This window comes from Cavia porcellus, unplaced genomic scaffold, assembly GCF_034190915.1.
Source record: "Cavia porcellus strain 051 isolate PalLab524CR breed Dunkin Hartley unplaced genomic scaffold, mCavPor4.1 scaffold_50, whole genome shotgun sequence".
NCBI classification, from domain to species: Eukaryota; Metazoa; Chordata; class Mammalia; order Rodentia; family Caviidae; genus Cavia; species Cavia porcellus.
Window position 1 is genome coordinate 4,209,222 of NW_026947533.1, and position 18,652 is coordinate 4,227,873.

The window sequence follows — 18,652 nt, forward strand, 5'->3', positions numbered from 1 at the left end:
CAAAAAGATAAATACATCAAATCTAATGAACGTAATAGTGTACTAGTGACGGCCTTGTGACATTAGCATGACTATCATATTTACACTGACCTGTAGTCTACTGGAAAACCTAAATCACAGCTGACTTCACAATAAAATATCACATCATTTATCAAATGGAGTACATTAGTTAGTATTTGTTGTTCGTCATTGGTGTTTGGTGGAGATGGAGCAGTGCTTGCTGCTGCTCTCCACAGAAAAATGACTATTGCTGCAGTAACAGGAATCTGCATGAATCACTGCAATATGTCCTTAACTCTTTGTGGAAGAGACCCACTAAAGGAAGCACTGCACTAATGAGAATTACTAATTTTAGTCTTTTGAATACTTTAAAAACTGACTTCAGTAGTAGCTGAACTACTTAACTACATTTCCACCAAGATTAAATAGTTCCTTTTCTCCTGTAGTCTTCTGTTTTTTTTTTTTAAGAGGAAAAAGAGAAAAACACAAAACAAACCAAAGCGGCGTAAGGGTACACGCAATACAGAACTACAAAACAAAACAAAACAAAACAAAACAAAACAAAAAACCATAACAGTAAGAAATTACCTGCTAGTAGATTACACACTATTTTCTTGAAAATAGTTCCTCAAATCACAGTATCAAAGAACACAAGGTGGACATTCAAACAGGGAGACTGCAAACAGCTGTGTTCAATGTTCCAAAAACATTGATAAAGTCAGCTATTTAACACCCCCAAACACACTTGCTGTTATATCCGTTAGAGCTCTTTTTCTTTTTTTTTTTCCCTCTCTTTTTTACAACAAAATTTACACATCTTGGATTTTTATTACTCCTTAGTGCTTATTACTTTCTTTGGGGGGGGGGGAGAATACAGCCAAATATGGCAAAACAAAGCTGTCAGTCAATACCAAGGATAGACATAGCACATGGTGTAGAACAGAGTACAAGTTTATCAACAATGGTTATCAACGTTGTCCCTTGTTTCCTTAAAAAGAATTGTCTATCTTATTAGATATTATAAAGTTGGACAAAACAGTAGAGAACAAGACCAATAAAACTTAGGCATTGTAAACATTACAGGACTTCCAAAGAAGACAATAGTCAAACCAGAATGGGTATCTTAGTGAATCTTATTGTCTTCAAAGTAGTTGCCTATGTCTTCAAACTTGATACTATCATATAGAATGGAACAGAGTCTAATCAGTCAAAACAAGATCATGGGAGTACTACAGGACTTCAAAACAAGTTAATAGGAAATAGAAAAGAGTTACTATTTATATATCCTAATTTTTTTGAATTTTTTCTTTAATTAAGACAAACATAAGAAATGACCAAATAATTTTTTTTGAAACAATAAGGGGGAGATTGAGATAAAACAGGACATAACAATATAACAATAGAGGTCACAGCATGACTGTTTCAACAACCTAGTACTGCACCACCTTATAACCTGACTTAATAGTAGTTACCATAGTGTCTTTTTCCTTGAAATATTTGGGTAAAACTTCATATACTCTAGCTTCAAATATTTTCATATCAAGAAGCCCAGAATAAAGCCTTTCTAATTAATAAGTGAAAACTTTATAAGGCTTCAAGGCCACCTAATGGGGAATCATGATTACCACATATTTTTACATATTTGAATCATTATTTACATTAGGGAAACTATTCGGTATTCACACATGCGAGATTGATTTATTTCACTAATGAGTATGGTCTCAAGCTGCGCCCATTTATTGATAAATATCTCAATGTGATCCTTCTTTATAGCTGAATAATACTCCATTGTATAGAAATACCACAACTTTTTTATCCATTCCTCAGTTGATGGGCACTTGGGTTGTTTCCAAGATCTGGGGATTACATATTGTGCTGCTATAAACATAGGTGCACATATATCACTGTGGTATGATGCTTTCAGTTCTTCTGGGAATATGCCTAGAAGTGGAATAGCTGGAATAAATGGGATTTCCAGTCCCAACTTTTTGAGAAATCTCCAGACAGATCTCCACAAAGGCTGTACCAGTCTACACTCCCACCAGCAGTGCAGGAGAGTTCCTTTTTCCCCACAGCCTCTCCAGCATTTGTTGTTGTTGGTTTTCTTGATCCTGGCCATTCTTTCAGGAGTGAGATGGTATCTCAGTGTGGTTTTAATTTGCATTTCTCTAATGACCAATGATGATGAGCATTTTTTCATGTATTTATTTGCCATTTGCATTTCTTCATCTGAGAATTGCATATTAATCTCAGATGCCCATTTTTGGATTGGATCTTTGAATTTCGGAGGTCTGAGTTTCTTTAATTCTTTGTATGTTTTAGACAAGAGGCCCTTGTCTGAGAGAGAGTTCACTAAAATCTTTTCCCAGTTTGTGGGTTTTCTTTTCACTATGCTGGAGATTTCTTTTGACATGCAGAAACTTTTTAATAAGAAGTGGTCCCAGTTATTGATTCTGGGAAGTATTTCCCGTGCGGTTTGAGTCCTGTTCATGAATTCTTTACCTACTCCTATGTCTCCAAGGTTTCTACCTATTTTGTCTTCCAATAGATTTAGTGTTTCTGTTTTAATATTCAGATCTTTGACCCATTTAGATTTTAATTTAGTACATGGTGATAGACATGGGTCTAGCTTTAGTTTTCGGCAAATGGAGAGCCAGTTTTTCCAGCACCATTTATTAAAGAGACTGTCGTTCTTCCAGTGAACCTGCTTGGCTCCTTTATCAAAAATAAGGTGGTTGAGTGTGTTCGTAGTTGTGGTTGTATCTTCTAATCTATTCCACTGATCTTCAGCTCTGTTTTGATTCCAATACCATGTTAATTTTACTACTGTTGCTTTGTAGTATAACTTCAAGTCAAGGATTGTGATGCCTCCTGCTTTGTCTTTGCTGCTTAGAATTGCCTTTGCGATTCTAGGTCTCTTCTGGTTCCAGATGAAATTTAGGAGTGATTTCTCTAGATCTATAAGGTATGTTGATGGTATTTCTATTGGGATTGCATTGAATCTGTATAAGAGTTTTGAGAGAATGGCCATCTTCACAATGTTTGTTCTTCCTATCCATGAGCAAGGGATGTCTTTCCATTTTCTGAGATCATCTTCAATTTCCTTTTTCAGTGTATTATAATTTTCACTGTATAAGTCTTTCACTTCTTTCGTAAGAGTAATTCCTAAATATTTCATTTTTTTGCTTGCTAATGTGAATAGTCCAGTTTCTCTTATTTCCCTCTCTGTAATTTTGTTGTTCGTGTATAGGAATGCTATTGATTTCTGAGTATTGATTTTGTATCCAGCCACATTACTGAATTTATTTATTGTATCTAAGAGTATTTCAATGGAGTTTAGGGGGTCTTCTATGTAGAGTATCATGTCATCTGCAAACAGTGATAATTTAACTTCTTCTTTTCCTATCTTTACCCCTTTTATTTCTATTTCTTGCCTAATTGCTCTGGCTAGTACTTCCAGTACTATATTAAATAGGAGTGGTGACAGGGGACATCCTTGTCTTGTACCCGATTTTAAAGTAAAGGCTTTCAATTTTTGGCCATTTAGTATGATGCTGGCTGTTGGTTTGTCATAAATGGCCTTTATTATATTGAGGTAAAGACCATTTATTCCAATTTTCTGTAAAGTTCTTATCATGAATAAGTGTTGGACCTTATCGAAGGCTTTTTCTGCATCTATAGAGATGATCATGTGATTCTTATTTTTGGCTTTATTGATATGGTGGATTACATTTATTGATTTGCGTATGTTGAACCATCCTTGCATTCCTGGGATGAATCCCACCTGGTCATGGTGTATAATCTTCTTGATGATTTGCTGGATCCTATTTGCCAATATTTTATTGAGGATTTTTGCATCTGTGTTCATTAGGGAGATCGGTCTATAGTTCTCTTTTATAGTTGGGTCTTTCTCAGGTTTTGGTACTAGAGTAATATTTGCTTCCAGGAATGACTTAGGAAGGATTGCTTCCCTTTCAATTTCATTGAATAGTTTGAGGAGTGTCGGCATTAGGTCTTCTTTATATTTCTTGTAGAATTCTGCAATGAATCCATCTGGGCCTGGGCTCTTCTTGGTGGGCAAGGACCCAATTACATTCTCAATTTCATTAGCAGAGATTGGGTTATTCAACAGTTTTATATCCTCTTGATCTAGCTTTGGTACTTTATATGCTTCTAAGAATCTGTCTATTTCTTCTGTGTTATCAAACTTTTGAGAGTAGAGGTTTTCGAAATAGGTGTTGATGATCCTCTGTATTTCTATTGGGTCTGTAGTGATTTCTCCTTTTTCATTTCTTATTGCATGAATTTGAGCTTTTTCTTTCCTTTTTTTAATAAGGTTGGCTAGGGGCTTATCGATTTTATTTATTCTTTTAAAGAACCAACTCTTTGATTCGTTGATTCTTTGGATTGTTTTCTTAGTCTCTATTGCATTGATTTCTGCTCTGATTTTTATAATTTCCTCTCTTCTTTTGGCTTTGGGCTTGACTTGCTCTTCTTTTTCTAGCTGTTTGAGGTGTAGCATCAAGTTATTTATTTGTATTCGTTCTGTTTTCCTGATGTGGGAACTCAGTGCAATAAATTTTCCTCTCAGAACGGCTTTCATTGCATCCCACAGATTCCGGTAAGTTGTATCTGCATTTTCATTTTCTTTTAGGTATTGTTTAATTTCTTCTTTAATTTCTTCTGTGACCCACTGATTACTCAAGAGTGTGTTATTTAGTTTCCATGTGTTTGCGGAATTTTTGCAGTATCCTTTAACATTAATTTCTAATTTCAGAGCGCTATGATCCGATAATATGCAAGGGATGATTTCAACTCTTTTGCATTTGCTTAAATATGTTCTGTGAGCTAATATATGGTCTATTTTAGAAAATGATCCATGTACTGCTGAGAAGAATGTGTATTCTGATGTTGTTGGGTGGAACATTCTGTATATGTCTATCAAACCCATTTGTTCACAGGTGTGATTCAGTTCTGTTATTTCTTTGCTCATTTTCTGTCTGGTTGATCTGTCTCTTGGTGTCAGTGGTGTATTAAGGTCTCCTGTTACAATTGTGTTACTGATAATTTGAGTTTTCATTTCTGTTAATAATTGTTTTATATAACTGGGTGCTCTGGAGTTTGGTGCGTATATATTTAAGATAGTTATCTCTTCCTCTTGGAGTTTTCCCCTTACGAGTATGTAGTGACCTTCTTTGTCCTTTATGGTCATTGTTGGTTTAAAGTTCACGTTGTCTGCAAACAGAATGGCTACTCCTGCCTTTTTTTGGATTCCTGCTGCATGAAGAATTGTTTTCCATCCTTTGACTTTCAGTCTGTGAGTATCTTTCTGGGTTAGATGGGTTTCATAAGAATGATAGGGATTAATGAAAGAGAGGGAGACAACATGAAGGATGTCAGGAGGATATTTAGAGAAGTAATAGCTGAAAATTTCCCAAGCATGAGATCAGAAACTGACTTCAGGATCAGTGAAGCATATAGAACTCCAAACAGTCATAACCAAAATAAAACTACACCCAGACATATAATAGTCACCATCCCAGAAATCCAACACAAGAATAGATTATTAAAAGCTGTCAGAGAGAAAAGACAAATCACTTATAAAGGAAAACCTATCAGAATCACAGCAGACTTCTCAGCACAAACGATAAAGTCAAGAAGAGAATGGAGTGAAGTATTCCAGATCCTAAAGCAAAATGATTTCCAACCAAGACTGATATATCCTGCAAAACTATCATTCAAAATAGATGGTGCAATACGATACTTCCATCCTGTAGTCTTCTGAATGTTCTTTAGATCTTATGGTGATTATTTCTCTCTGCAATAAAATGATGTCCCTATTTGCATTTCTCTATTGTGCAAAAATGCTCAATAGTTCTTCAAGTATTTCTTGGCAATTTGTACATATTCTGAAAAATGTGCATTCCTTTCACGTTCCTATTGGTTTTACATGTCAGCTGTCAGGGAGTAATATGCAAAATTTCTCTCATTCTGTAGTATATTTCTTCATCCTTTTGGTTTGACTTTTTTTGTGGCTTGTATGCTTATGCAGGAGGATTAAAATCTTACAAAGTCCTTTTTGCTTCTTTTGTTACCCTATCTTATTTTCTACACAAAACAGCAGGAATAGTTTCAGAACATGGAATGTTCGGCTCTTTCATGTTTCACTATGTTTTACTCCAATAGAGGCATATTTGAGACTGCTGCACAAATTACCAAAAGAGTACACTTCCTGAGTAAAAGAAAAATCACAATTTGCAGTAGTGATTATTTTACCCTATCGTACATTTATATTCTTGACCTCAACGTACTTGTTTCCTTAAACTTCAAATGCAGACATAAAAACAACTGTTTCACACTCTGCTAACCCATATAGCAATTGCCTCCCAAAGTCAGCTTCAAAGCCATCATCATCCCATCTCATTCTCTCCTGATGCTTGAACTAAAGAAATCATCTTTAGCCTAATCTTTATAGGTAACTCCTTACCAATGCAATTATTTAAATACAAAATGATCAAAAATTGCATATTTTTTGTTAGTTTTTATAAAATAACAAGGAATATAAATGTGACAATTCTACTGTATTCAATACAAGAATGAATGGGTTAAACTGACAACTGCCCAAATGATGCTCAGGATGGTCACTGCGAAAACAAATGTGCTTCACAAGTGATTCTCTGGAATAAATGCTACATGGCCAACCAATTAAAAAGACAACTACTGATGTGCAATTGTGAGTATTAAAAAATGTTGATGCTGGGGAAAAAACGGAGGAAATCTAAAGCATTAAGCAACATCTGTAGAACTTGAAGATATATTTTGAGACAAGGTCACTCTAATTGTGTAGGTTAGACTCAACTTCCTTTTCCACTAATTTAAGCCTGTTGAGTTGCTAGCATTACAAGCATGCATCAACAGGACCAGCAAGATTTACTTTCATGGTAAAATGAGAAAGTGCATGTACTCAGGATATATTCTTATAGATTCAGTATTCTATTATTAGCTTTAATACAAACTCCAAATATTCCCATTGATGGTATGCAGAAATATGCTGCAGGGGATCTGGCCACATGCTGTAGTGCATAGAGGCTGACAATGTACTTCACAGTGTCTTTTACTTTGAGAAGTATATCAGGTTCTTCAGGTACAAAATAGATATAGTTTTAGTGGTGATTACATAAGAGGTGAGTAATTTATTTTGAATTGAGCAAGCTATTTTCACTAGATTAGGGATATTTACTGCAATGTTCACTTGTGTTTTCATGACACCACATTTTTTAACAACATAATTCCTAAGCAGATTTTGTATTCAACAACACTGCATTAAACACGTTACAAATTACATGAATGTTAAAATGGAAGTGAAAACCACAGGCCACAGGAAACCAACTGGGACTCATGGCCCAGTGTATGTGTTTAAAGATAATCACTACACACCACAAACGTTGTACACTGGTCCTTATAAATAAAGTGATATGCCATTATATAAATTCACAATTCAGTAAAACAGAACACAATCTGAATCTTAATTTAGCAAATTTACTTTTTACTGTGTTGACAGCTCAAAATTTAGGTTTCCCTTCATGCCATTACTTCAGTATTTTAGGAAAAAACAGAAATAATTACAAAATATATAATGCTTTCACAGCATCAAGGAATAAAATAAAGGCATTTGCATGATACATCTAATAACAACATTTCCCCCCCAAACAACTCCATATTTAAGAAAAATTGATTTCAAAGTATGGTTACTCATAAATCATGCCAAATTTTATAATTTCTTGAGATATTGATATATATATTGTGATGTGCTATTGGAGACAAGTTATGATTCGGTCAGTATGGCACAATCAGAAATTCACAGTAGTATGGTTTACATTTGGTACATGTGGGGAAAACTTACTAGCAAATAAAGATGTAATATAAAAATAACAATTAAAATTCTGATGGTTAGAAAAACAAAGGTTTACTTAAATGACAAATATTGGCTCCACTGAGAAACAAAATCAGGCAACATAATTTACAAGGTATGATATCCAGTGATGCTAGGAAATCAGCAGATGTCTTGTCACAACTTGGAAAACATAACATTCATTAATGTACAAGTTATGTGAAAAGAACACAACTTTGTCAAAAACACATGCTCCAAGCTTCTACAAATGTATATCTTAATGCCAAATATTGCATCAACTTCAGAAACATCATTTATGAAAGAGAAAATGAAGCATGTGCATCAAAAGATTAAAACAAAGCCATGTTAAAATTACAATTCCCCAAAAAATAAGAGACTAGACTAATAACACTCTGAACAATGAATAATACTATTGCTCAATTTTATATCATAATGCTACAGAATTAGCATTGGGTTTCTTAGTGTCACTTCTTCAGAGTACCTGTTCATTACATTATGCATTATATTATTTGTTCCAATAAATCGGTTATAAATTCTTCCCATGTGTGAATCGCTATGTGTATATCTATGCTTTCTGTGTTATGGGGGAAAACAGATCAAAAGAAGACAACGAAACAAATTCCTAGAAAATCATGATATGAAAGAGACATATAAGGCCACAATATTAGGTGATATATAGTACCTTCTATGCTTTCTCTTGTTATTTTCAATAGAATTGCCCACATCATCAGGGACTATATAATTAAGCATAACATTATATAGCTATTTTTTTAAATTTTATTTAAGAGGAAAAAGAGAAAAACACAAAACAAAACAAAGCGGTCTAAGGTTACACTATATAGCTATTTTTATAAAAACACAACTTTGAAGACATTGTAGGATGTGAAAGCAGTTAATAATCAAACCTGATGTAGAACCCGTGATTTCCTGCCAGTACCAGTGAGTCAGGCCAAGGCACAGAATCCCATCCCATTCTGGAGGAACTCCCTTGCTCACCTGGGGACCAGGTGGTTGCCCACTGTGACCAGTGAGTTGGGACCAGCAAGTCAGAACCAGGGAGTCGGGCCAAGGCAGATAATCTTTTTTCAGTCTGGGGAAACTCTCTTCCTCACTGGGGATGAGCCCACAGATTCCTGCCGGGACCAGCGAGTGGGGCCGAGGAACAGATTCCAATTCCAGTCTGGGGGAACTCCCTACCTTGCCAGCAAGTTCAGCCGAGGCATGGAATCCCATCCCAATCTGGGTGAACTCACTCCCTCACTTGGAACAATACTTGAAGCTTGAAAATACAGCAAAATGACAAAATGAAAGACCAAAATGCAATTTCAAACATCCATCCCATCCCAAAAAAGCCTAGGAGCCATGTGCATAGAAGAAAACACATTCCACATAACTGAAATACCTGAAATAATAGTAACTGAAATAAAGAAGCAACTTTCAGAAGCATTAAAGAAATTCAAACCAGAAATAATCTCGTAGGTAAAAAAAGAAATGTTAAAAGAAATGAAGGAGATTCTGAACATATCTAAAGAAGACACAGTTAAAAAATTGGAGGAACTAAACAAAAAGATAGAATCCCTGGATGAACTCTATAAGAAACAAACAGAATACATAAAGCAGATGCAAAGTGATATACAGGAAATCAAAAACTCCACTGAAAGTTGTAAAAATTGCCTCAATGAATATGAAGATAGAATCTCAGACCACGAAGACAAGATTTTAGCCAGTGAACAGGAAAGGAAAGATCTTTTAAAAATAACAAGAAAACAGGAAATAACTATTGAACACCTGCAAGATGATGCAAAGCAGGACAACATAAGGTTGATAGGGATAAATGAAAAAGAAGGGGACAATGTAAAGGATGCCAAGAGGATATTTAGAGAAGTAATAGCTGAAAATTTCCCAAACACGAGATTGGAAACTGATATCAAGATCAATGAAGCATATAGAAATCCAAATAGCCATAACCGGAATAAATCTACACCCAGACATATAATAATGACCATCCCAGAAATTGAGCAAATGAATAGAATATTAATAGCTCTCAGAGAGAAGAGACAGATCACCTATAAAGGAAAACATATCAGAAGCACAGCAGACTTCTCAGCACAAACAATGAAGTCAAGAAGAGCATGCAGCAAAGTATTTCAGATCCTAAAGGAAAATGATTTCCAACCTAGACTGTACCCTGAAAAACAGTCCTTCAAACTCGATGGAGAAATAAGATACTTATATGACAAAGAAAAGCTGAAAAACTTCATGATCACCAAGTCAACTCTGCAGAGAATACTGAAAGACAGCCTAGATACATGTAGGCAAAAAGCACTAAACTAAACAGACAGATAAAAAGAGCAGAAAGATAAAGATGCAACAGCAGAAACATAACATGTCAACAATAAATCAATATATAACAGTTCTAACCATTAATGTAAATGGTCTCAATGGACCAATTAGAAGAAACTGACTGGCAGAATGGATTAAGAAACAAAATCCAAACATATGCTTTCTACAAGAAACCCATCTAAACCCAAAAGGATATTCACAGACTGAAAGTCAAAGGATTTAAAACAATACTTCATGCAACAGGAACCAAAAAAAAGGGGGGGGGAGGGTGTAGCTATTCTGTTTGCAGACAATGTGAACTTCAAGCCAATAATGATCAGAAGGCATAAAGAAGGTCACTACATACTGGTTAGGGGAAAACTCCAAGAGAAAGAGAAAACTATCTTAAATTTATATGCACCAAACTCCAGAGCACCCAGTTATATAAAACAAGTACTAACAAAAATGAAAAATCAAATTAGCATTAACACAATTATAACAGGAGATCTTAACACACCATTGACACCAATTGGCATATCAACCAGACAGAAAATGACAAAGAAATAAAAGAACTGAATTGAACCTGTGAACAAATAGACTTAACACATATACTGAGTATTCCACCCAACAACAACAGCATACACATTCTTCTCAGTATTACATGGGTCATTCTCTAAAATAGACAATATATTAATTCACAGAGCATATTTAAATAAATGCAAAAGGGTTGAAATTATCCCTTGCATGCTATCAGACCATACCACTATGAAATTAGAAATCAATGATACGATACTGCAAAAATCCCACAAACACATGGAAACTGAATAACACTCTTGAGTAATCAGTGAGTCACAGAGGAAATTAAAGAAGAAATTAAACAATACCTACAAACAAATGGAAACACAAATACAATGTACCAGAATCTGTGTGATGCAATGAAAGCTGTCTTCTGAGGAAAATTTATTGCACGAGTTCCCACATTAGGAAAACAGAATGAATACAAATAAATAACCTGATGTTATACCTGAAACATCTAGAAAAAGAAGAGCAAGTCAAGCCCAAAGCCAAAAGAAGAGAAGAAATTATAAAAATCTGAGCAGAAATCAATGCAATAAAGACTAAAAAAAAAAATCCAAAAAAATCAATGAATCAAAGACCTGGTTCTTTGAAAGAATAAATAAAATCGAAAAGCCCCTAGCCAACCTTATTTAAAAAAATGGAAGAAAAAGTTCAAATCCATGCAATAAGGAATAAAAGATGTGAAATTACTACAGACCCTATTGAAATACAGAAGATCATCAACACCTATTTCGAAAACCTCTACACTCAAAGGTTTTATAACACAGAAGAAATAGTCAGATTTCTAAAGCATATGAAGTACCAAAGCTAGGTCATGAAGATGTAAAGCTACTGAATAACCCAAATTCTATTAATGAAATTGAAAACGTAATAAAATTGTTACCTACAAAGAAGAGCCCAGGCCCAGACGGATTCACTGAAGAATTCTACAAGAAATACAAAGAAGACATAATGCCAACACTCCTCAAACTCTTCATTGAAACGGAAAGGCAAGCAATTCTTCATGAATTGTTCCTAGAAGCAAATATTACTCTAGTACCAAAACCGGAGGAGGACCCAACTGAAAAAGAGAACTACAGACCAATCTCCCTAATGAACAAAGATGCAAAAATCCACAATAAAATATTGCCAAATAGGATGCACCACATCAACAAGAAGATCATATCCCATGACCAAGTGGGATTCATCCCAGGCATGCAGAGATTGTTTAATATATGTAAATCAATAAATGTAATACATCATATCAATAGAGCCAACAGTTATAATCACGTGATCATTACTACAGATGAAGAAACAGCTTTTGATAAGGTCCAACATTCATTTATAAGAACCATGCAGAAAATTGGAATAGATGGTCCTTACCTCAATATAATTAAGGCCGGCAATGACAAAACAACAGCCAGTACCATACTAAATGGTCAAAATCTGAAGGCCTTTACTTTAAAATCAGGCACAAGACAAGGATGTCCTTTATCACAGCTCCTATTTAATATAGTACTGGAAATACTGGCCAGAACAATTAGAAAAAAGAGAGAAATAAAAGGCGTAAAGATAGGAAAATAAGAAGTTAAATTATGACTATTTGCAGATGACATGATACTTTATATAGCAGATCACCGAAGTTCCACTGAAAGACTCCTAGATATAATAAATAAATTCAGTAATGTAGCTGGATACAGAATCAATACTCAAAAATCAATAGCATTCCTATACACTAACAACAAAGTCACAGAGACAGAAATAAGAGAGGCCACACCCTTCACACTAGCAACAAAGAAAATGAAATACTTAGGAAGTACTCTCACGAAAGAAGTGAAAGGCCTATACAGGGAAAATTATAACACACTGAAAAATGAAATTGAAGATGATCTCAGAAAATGGAAAGACATCCCTTGCTCATGGATAGGAAGAATCAATAATTTGAAAATGGCCATTCTCCCAAAACTTTTATACAGATGCAATGCAATCCCGATAAAAATACCATCAACATACTTCATAGAACTTGAGAAATCACCCCTAAAATTCATCTGGAATTAGAAGAAACCTAGAATAGCAAGGAGAGTTAGAAGCAGCAAAATCAAGGCAGGAGGTACAACAATCCCTGATTTGAAGTTATACTACAAAGCAACTGTAGTAAAATCAACATGGTACTGGAAACAAAACAGAGCCAAAGATCAGTGGAATAGATGAGAAGATACAACCACAACTACAAACACACTCGAGTACCTTATTAGGATAAAGGGGCCAAATATGTTCACTGGAAGAATGACATTCTCTTTAATAAATGGTGGTGAAAAACTGGCTCTCCATATGCCTAAAACTAAAACTAGACCCATGCCTATCACCATGTTCTAAAATAAAATCTAAACGAACCAAAGATCTAAATATTAAAACAGAAACACTAAATTTATTGGAAGACAAATTGGGTAAAAACCTTGAAGGCATAGGAGTAGGTAGAGAATTGATGAACAGGACTCAAACTGCATGGGAAATGCTTCCCAGAATCAATAATTGGGATCACCTCTTATTCAAAAGTTTCTGCACATCAAATGAAATCTCCAGTATAGTGAAAAGAAAATCCACAAACTGGGAAAAAATCTTAGTGAACTGCCCCTCAGACAGAGGACTTCTGTCTACAACATATAAAGCATTTTAAAAAAGGAGATCACCAAAATTCAAAGACCCAATCCAAAAATGAGCATGTGAGATGAATAAACAATTTTGAGATGAAGAAATACAAATGACAAATAAATACATGAAAAAATGTTCACCATCAATTGTCATTAGAGAAATGCAAATTAAAACCACAATGAGATTTCATCTCACTCCTGAAAGAATGGCCAAGATCAAGAAAACCACCAACAACAAATGTTGGAGATGCTGTTGGGACAAAGGAACTCTCCTGCACTTTTGGTGGGAGTGTAGACTGGTACAACCATTGTGGAGCTCAGTCTGGAGATTTCTCAGAAAGCTGGAACTGGAAGCACCTTTTGACCCAGCTATTCTACTTCTAGGCATATTCACAGAAGAACTGAAAGTATCATTCCACAGTGATATATGTACACCCATTTTTATAGCAGCACAGTTTGTAATAGCCAGATCTTGGAAACAACCTAAGTGTCCATCAACTGAGGAATGGATAAAAAATTATGGTGTTTTTATACAATGGGGAACTACTAAGCTATAAAGAATGATCACATTGACATATAAATAAATGGACACAGACTGAGACCATACTCATAAGTGAAATAAATCAAACTCACATGTATAAATACCAAATATATTCCCTAGTATAAGAAATGATAATACAGAGAACTATGTGGTAATCATGATACCCAATCATATTGGTTTGAATCCATATAATGTTTTCACTCATTAAGTGCAATGGTTTTACCCTGGGTTTTTTGATTTTAGTACCGAAAATAGCTGTTCTGAAGAAAATAACACATCATAAAAGCTAGTGCTGATTTAATATCATCTCCTTTGGAACTCCCATCAAGTTGTTGTACATGTTTCCACTGGATTTAACATGTTGTATCTTAATATATTTTACTGTGATAATATAAAACAATTTTTTACAGCCAAAGAGATAATATAGAAATCGTTGTTCATTTTCTGTTAACTGGCTCTAAATACCCTGTAATTCTTTCATTGTATTGAATGGCTTCACACTGTCTTGATGTGATTGATTCTATAGTATAAGAAGTTATACTCAAATAATTCAAGGAAAGAGGCACAATGGTGACTACTATTATGTTAGATTACCTGGTGGTGAAACCAAATGATGCTTTAATTGTTCAGTTCTGACCTGTGTTGTTCTATTACAATGTCTCTTTTATCTCGATCTCCACCGTTTAAAAAAATTTATTCTATTTTTTTTTCAATTAAAGGAAAACTAAATTAAAAAATAGTGGGATATATTATAGTAACTTTATTTGTTTTCCTATTAACCTGATTTTAACCCCAGTATTGCTCTCCCCATCTTGTTCTGTCTGATTTTACTATATTCTATTTTGTTTGATAGTATCAAGTTTGAGAGTATAGGCAACCACTTTGTAGGCAATAAGATTTACTATGATGCCCATTATGGTTTGACTATTATCTTCTTTTGAAATTCTGTAAGGTTTCCAGTGAAGATTTTATTGGTCTTGTTCTGTACTGTTTTAATCAATTCTATTATACCTGATGATATAGGGAACTTTTTAAAAATAGTAAGAGGCACAGTGGTAACCATTTTTGATCACCTGATATTCTATTTTTGCATCAAGTACTATGCCCATCCTTATGTTCTAACCAACTCTGTTTTCTTAACTCACTTGAGATTTTGTTCTCTTCAAAAAAAGTAATAAGAACTATGGGAGTTAAAAAAACCCAAAAGTGTAATTGTTATTGTGAAGAAGAGAGGAAAGGAAGGTGGTCTAAGGGAAGTAAGTGCCTGTTTGAGTGTGTAGGAAGGAAAACCATATTACTGAGCTTTTGTTGGATCATTGAACAGAATTGTCTGCAGTCTCCCTGTAGGAATGTTCAGTTTATATGCTTTAATTTTTATAATTTGGACAACTGTTTCTAAGAAGACAATATGTAACCTATTAACTGGTGATTTCTTACTGTATTTTATAACTGAAATTCTGTATGATTTGTCCCCCTTTACTGCTTTGCTTTTTTATGTTCTTTTTTTTCTCCTTAAATAAAAAAAAATTAAACCTGGAATTTATATCTTTTATTTATTTATTTTTTGGTACTGGGGATCAAACTGACAACCTCACACTTGCCAGGCAGGGGCTTAAGCCACTGAGCTAAATCCCCAGCCCCCCAATATATATCTTTCACATCTTATCATCTTCAGACTAGTTGCCTCTACTCTTGGACTTGATACCAGCAATCATACCAAATGTGAATAAAATCAGTCAAGGCCAAATAACATTCAAACAAACCAGCTTAAAATAAGATCAGTCATAGTAAGACAATGTAAGTAATACAGGATTTCAGTTTTAGTTAATAGGAAATTAAGGACAATTACCACCATGGTATAACCTGCCATTTTAGGTTATCTCTCTGTACCCTCAAATCTAGTATGAGTAGATAGACCAGAACAAAATATAATCAAACTAAACAGAGCAACAGAACTACTGTAGCTTTCAAATCCTGATACACTTTTAACAATGTGCTCTGCCTTCTTTATTTAGGCAATTCCTCACCTTTCTCCTTCTCAGGATACTATTATTCACTGTTCAGAGTGATATCAGTTTAGTCTCTTATGTTCAATTTTAGCATACATAAAAATAAAGACATCTACTATGAAGAGAATGAGACACATTATGGTAATCATTATCAACTTCCCCAAAATCAGTCTTGAAGATCAAAAAAGCCTTTATCATCCTGTATTTATTTGATTAGTTCTATAATGTTAGGTATATATTCAATGCTTGTGAAGATGGGAACAACTATTTTGAAGAAAACTAGAGACAGTAACATAGAAAATGAACATCTCAGTGGACTTGCTTTGAAACCTGTGTTTCCTTAAATTGTTTCCTTATGAACTGTTCTGTTTTGTCATATTTAATCTTACCATCTTTAAGATAAAAAAACAAGTTTGTAGAACAGATAAGCATATTAATAAGTTTTTGTTGGATCACTGAGGTGAACTGTTTGCATTGTCATTATTTGAATATCACTTTGCATGCTTTAATTTTGCAACTTTGACAATTACTTCTAAGATGATAATATTTAACCAATCAACTAGTGATTTCTTACTGTTTATTTTTCAGAACTTCTGTATTATTTCTACACTTTTTGGTTTTTTTCTTTAAATAAAAATAATTCACCAAAAATATAAAAAATTAAGATTTAAAGACAAAATATTAAGTACATAGACACTATCCATACTTGAAAGTGAAAAGCCCATTTCAGTTTACCATGTTTAATTACAAGATGCCATGTTGAAGCACAAAGACACTTTAAAAAATCTAAAGAGGTATAAGTGATTAACTGAAAACCATACAAAATATGTACTTGAGTAGAGCTCCACTTCAGATTTGTCATTTCTGAAGAAATATTGATATCAAACTTATGTATTGATTATTTCTTCAGGTCTACTTGGAATTTTTAAAGTAAACTTAGATTTAAACTGTCTGAAGAGTGCTGCTTTTTCTATGTGTTTAACAACAAACATGGATTGCCATATTTCTCACATTGTTAATGCACATAGGATAAAGTGAACTTTTTCAGATATGTAAAAATGATCATGTGTGTTGAGAGTATTTTCATAACACATAGGATTTATCTCTTGTGTGAGCTTCTTCATGTATTTCACTTACAATCTGGCTGCTGAAAGTGTCTCCACTTGCTTACATAGCCAGTGGTTCTTCCCAGTGTGAATTCTTTTATGTGTTTTGCAATGACTGTATGTGGTAAAAGCTTTGCCACATTGTTATATACATAGGTTTTCTCACCAGAGTGGAGTCATTGATGTATTTTACAAAATCCATGTGTGGTGAAAGCTTTCCCACATTCTTCACATAAACAGGGTTTCTCAACATTGTAAATTTTTTCATGTATTGGACAATGAGCATTTCTGCTGAAACCTTTCCCACATTCATTACATTTATAAGTTTTATGCCCAGTGTGAAGTTTTTCATTCATTATGCAATATGTACTTGTGCTCAAAAAATTCTCATGATGCTTATATGCACTAGTTCTACCTTGAGTGTGAACTTTCATGTTGCTTACAATGTCCATGTTGGGTAAAAGCTTTCCCACATTGCTTACATACATAGGGTTTCTCTCCAGTGTGAATTCTTTCATGTATTTTACAGTTTGCCCGTGTGTTAAAAGCTTTCCCACATTGCTTACATACATAGGGTTTCTCTCCAGTGTGAATTCTTTCATGCATTTTACAATTTCCCTGTGTGCTAAAAGCTTTCCCACATTCCTTACATGCATAGGGTTTCTCTCCAGTGTGAATTCTTTCATGTTTCTTAAAATCTCCCCATGTGTTAAAAGCTTTCCCACATTGCTTACATACATAGGGTTTCTCTCCAGTGTGAATTCTTTCATGTATTTTACAATTTGTCCATGTGTTAAAAGCTTTCCCACATTGCTTACATACATATGGTTTCTCTCCAGTGTGAATTCTTTCATGAACCTTACAATGCGCACGTGTGTTAAAAGCTTTCCCACATTGCTCACATAAATATGGTTTCCCTTCAGTGTGAATACTTTCATGTTGCTTACAATTTTCACGTCGGGTAAAACCTTTCCCACATTGCTTACATACATAGGGTTTCTCTCCAGTGTGAATTCTTTCATGATTCTTAAAAATTCCCCATGTGTTAAAAGCTTTCCCACATTGCTTACATACATATGGTTTCTCTCCAGTGTGAATTCTTTCATGTTGCTTACAAAGTCCATGTCGGGTAAAAGCTTTCCCACATTGCTTACATACATATGGTTTCTCACCAGTGTGAATTCTTTCATGTTGCTTACAAGTTCCATGTTGTGTGAAACCTTTCCCACATTGCTTACATACATATGGTTTCTCTCCAGTGTGAATTCTTTCATGTTGCTTACAAAGTCGATGTCGGGTAAAAGCTTTCCCACATTGCTTACATACATATGGTTTCTCGCCAGTGTGAATTCTTTCATGTTGCTTACAAGTTCCATGTTGTGTGAAACCTTTCCCACACTGCTTACATACATAGGGTTTCTCTCCAGTGTGAATTCTTTCATGTATTTTACAATTTGTCCATGTGTTAAAAGCTTTCCCACATTTCTTACATACATATGGTTTCACTCCAGTGTGAATTCTTTCATGTTGCTTACAATGTCGAGATTTGGTGA

General features: G+C 34.4%; 1 protein-coding gene across 1 annotated transcript in view; it reads right to left on the reverse strand.

Annotated features, from left to right (window-relative positions):
- Positions 1 to 18,410, reverse strand: part of LOC134475033 (zinc finger protein 20-like) — a gene marked incomplete at its 5' end in the record, with an annotated part of 155,439 nt that extends 137,029 nt beyond the window's left edge. Inside the window, one exon of the mRNA XM_063244398.1 lies at positions 17,711 to 18,410. Within this exon, the coding sequence (XP_063100468.1) occupies positions 17,711 to 18,410 (700 nt within the window). The remainder of the gene's footprint in view (positions 1 to 17,710) is intronic.
- Between the last annotated feature and the right edge of the window lie 242 nt (positions 18,411 to 18,652).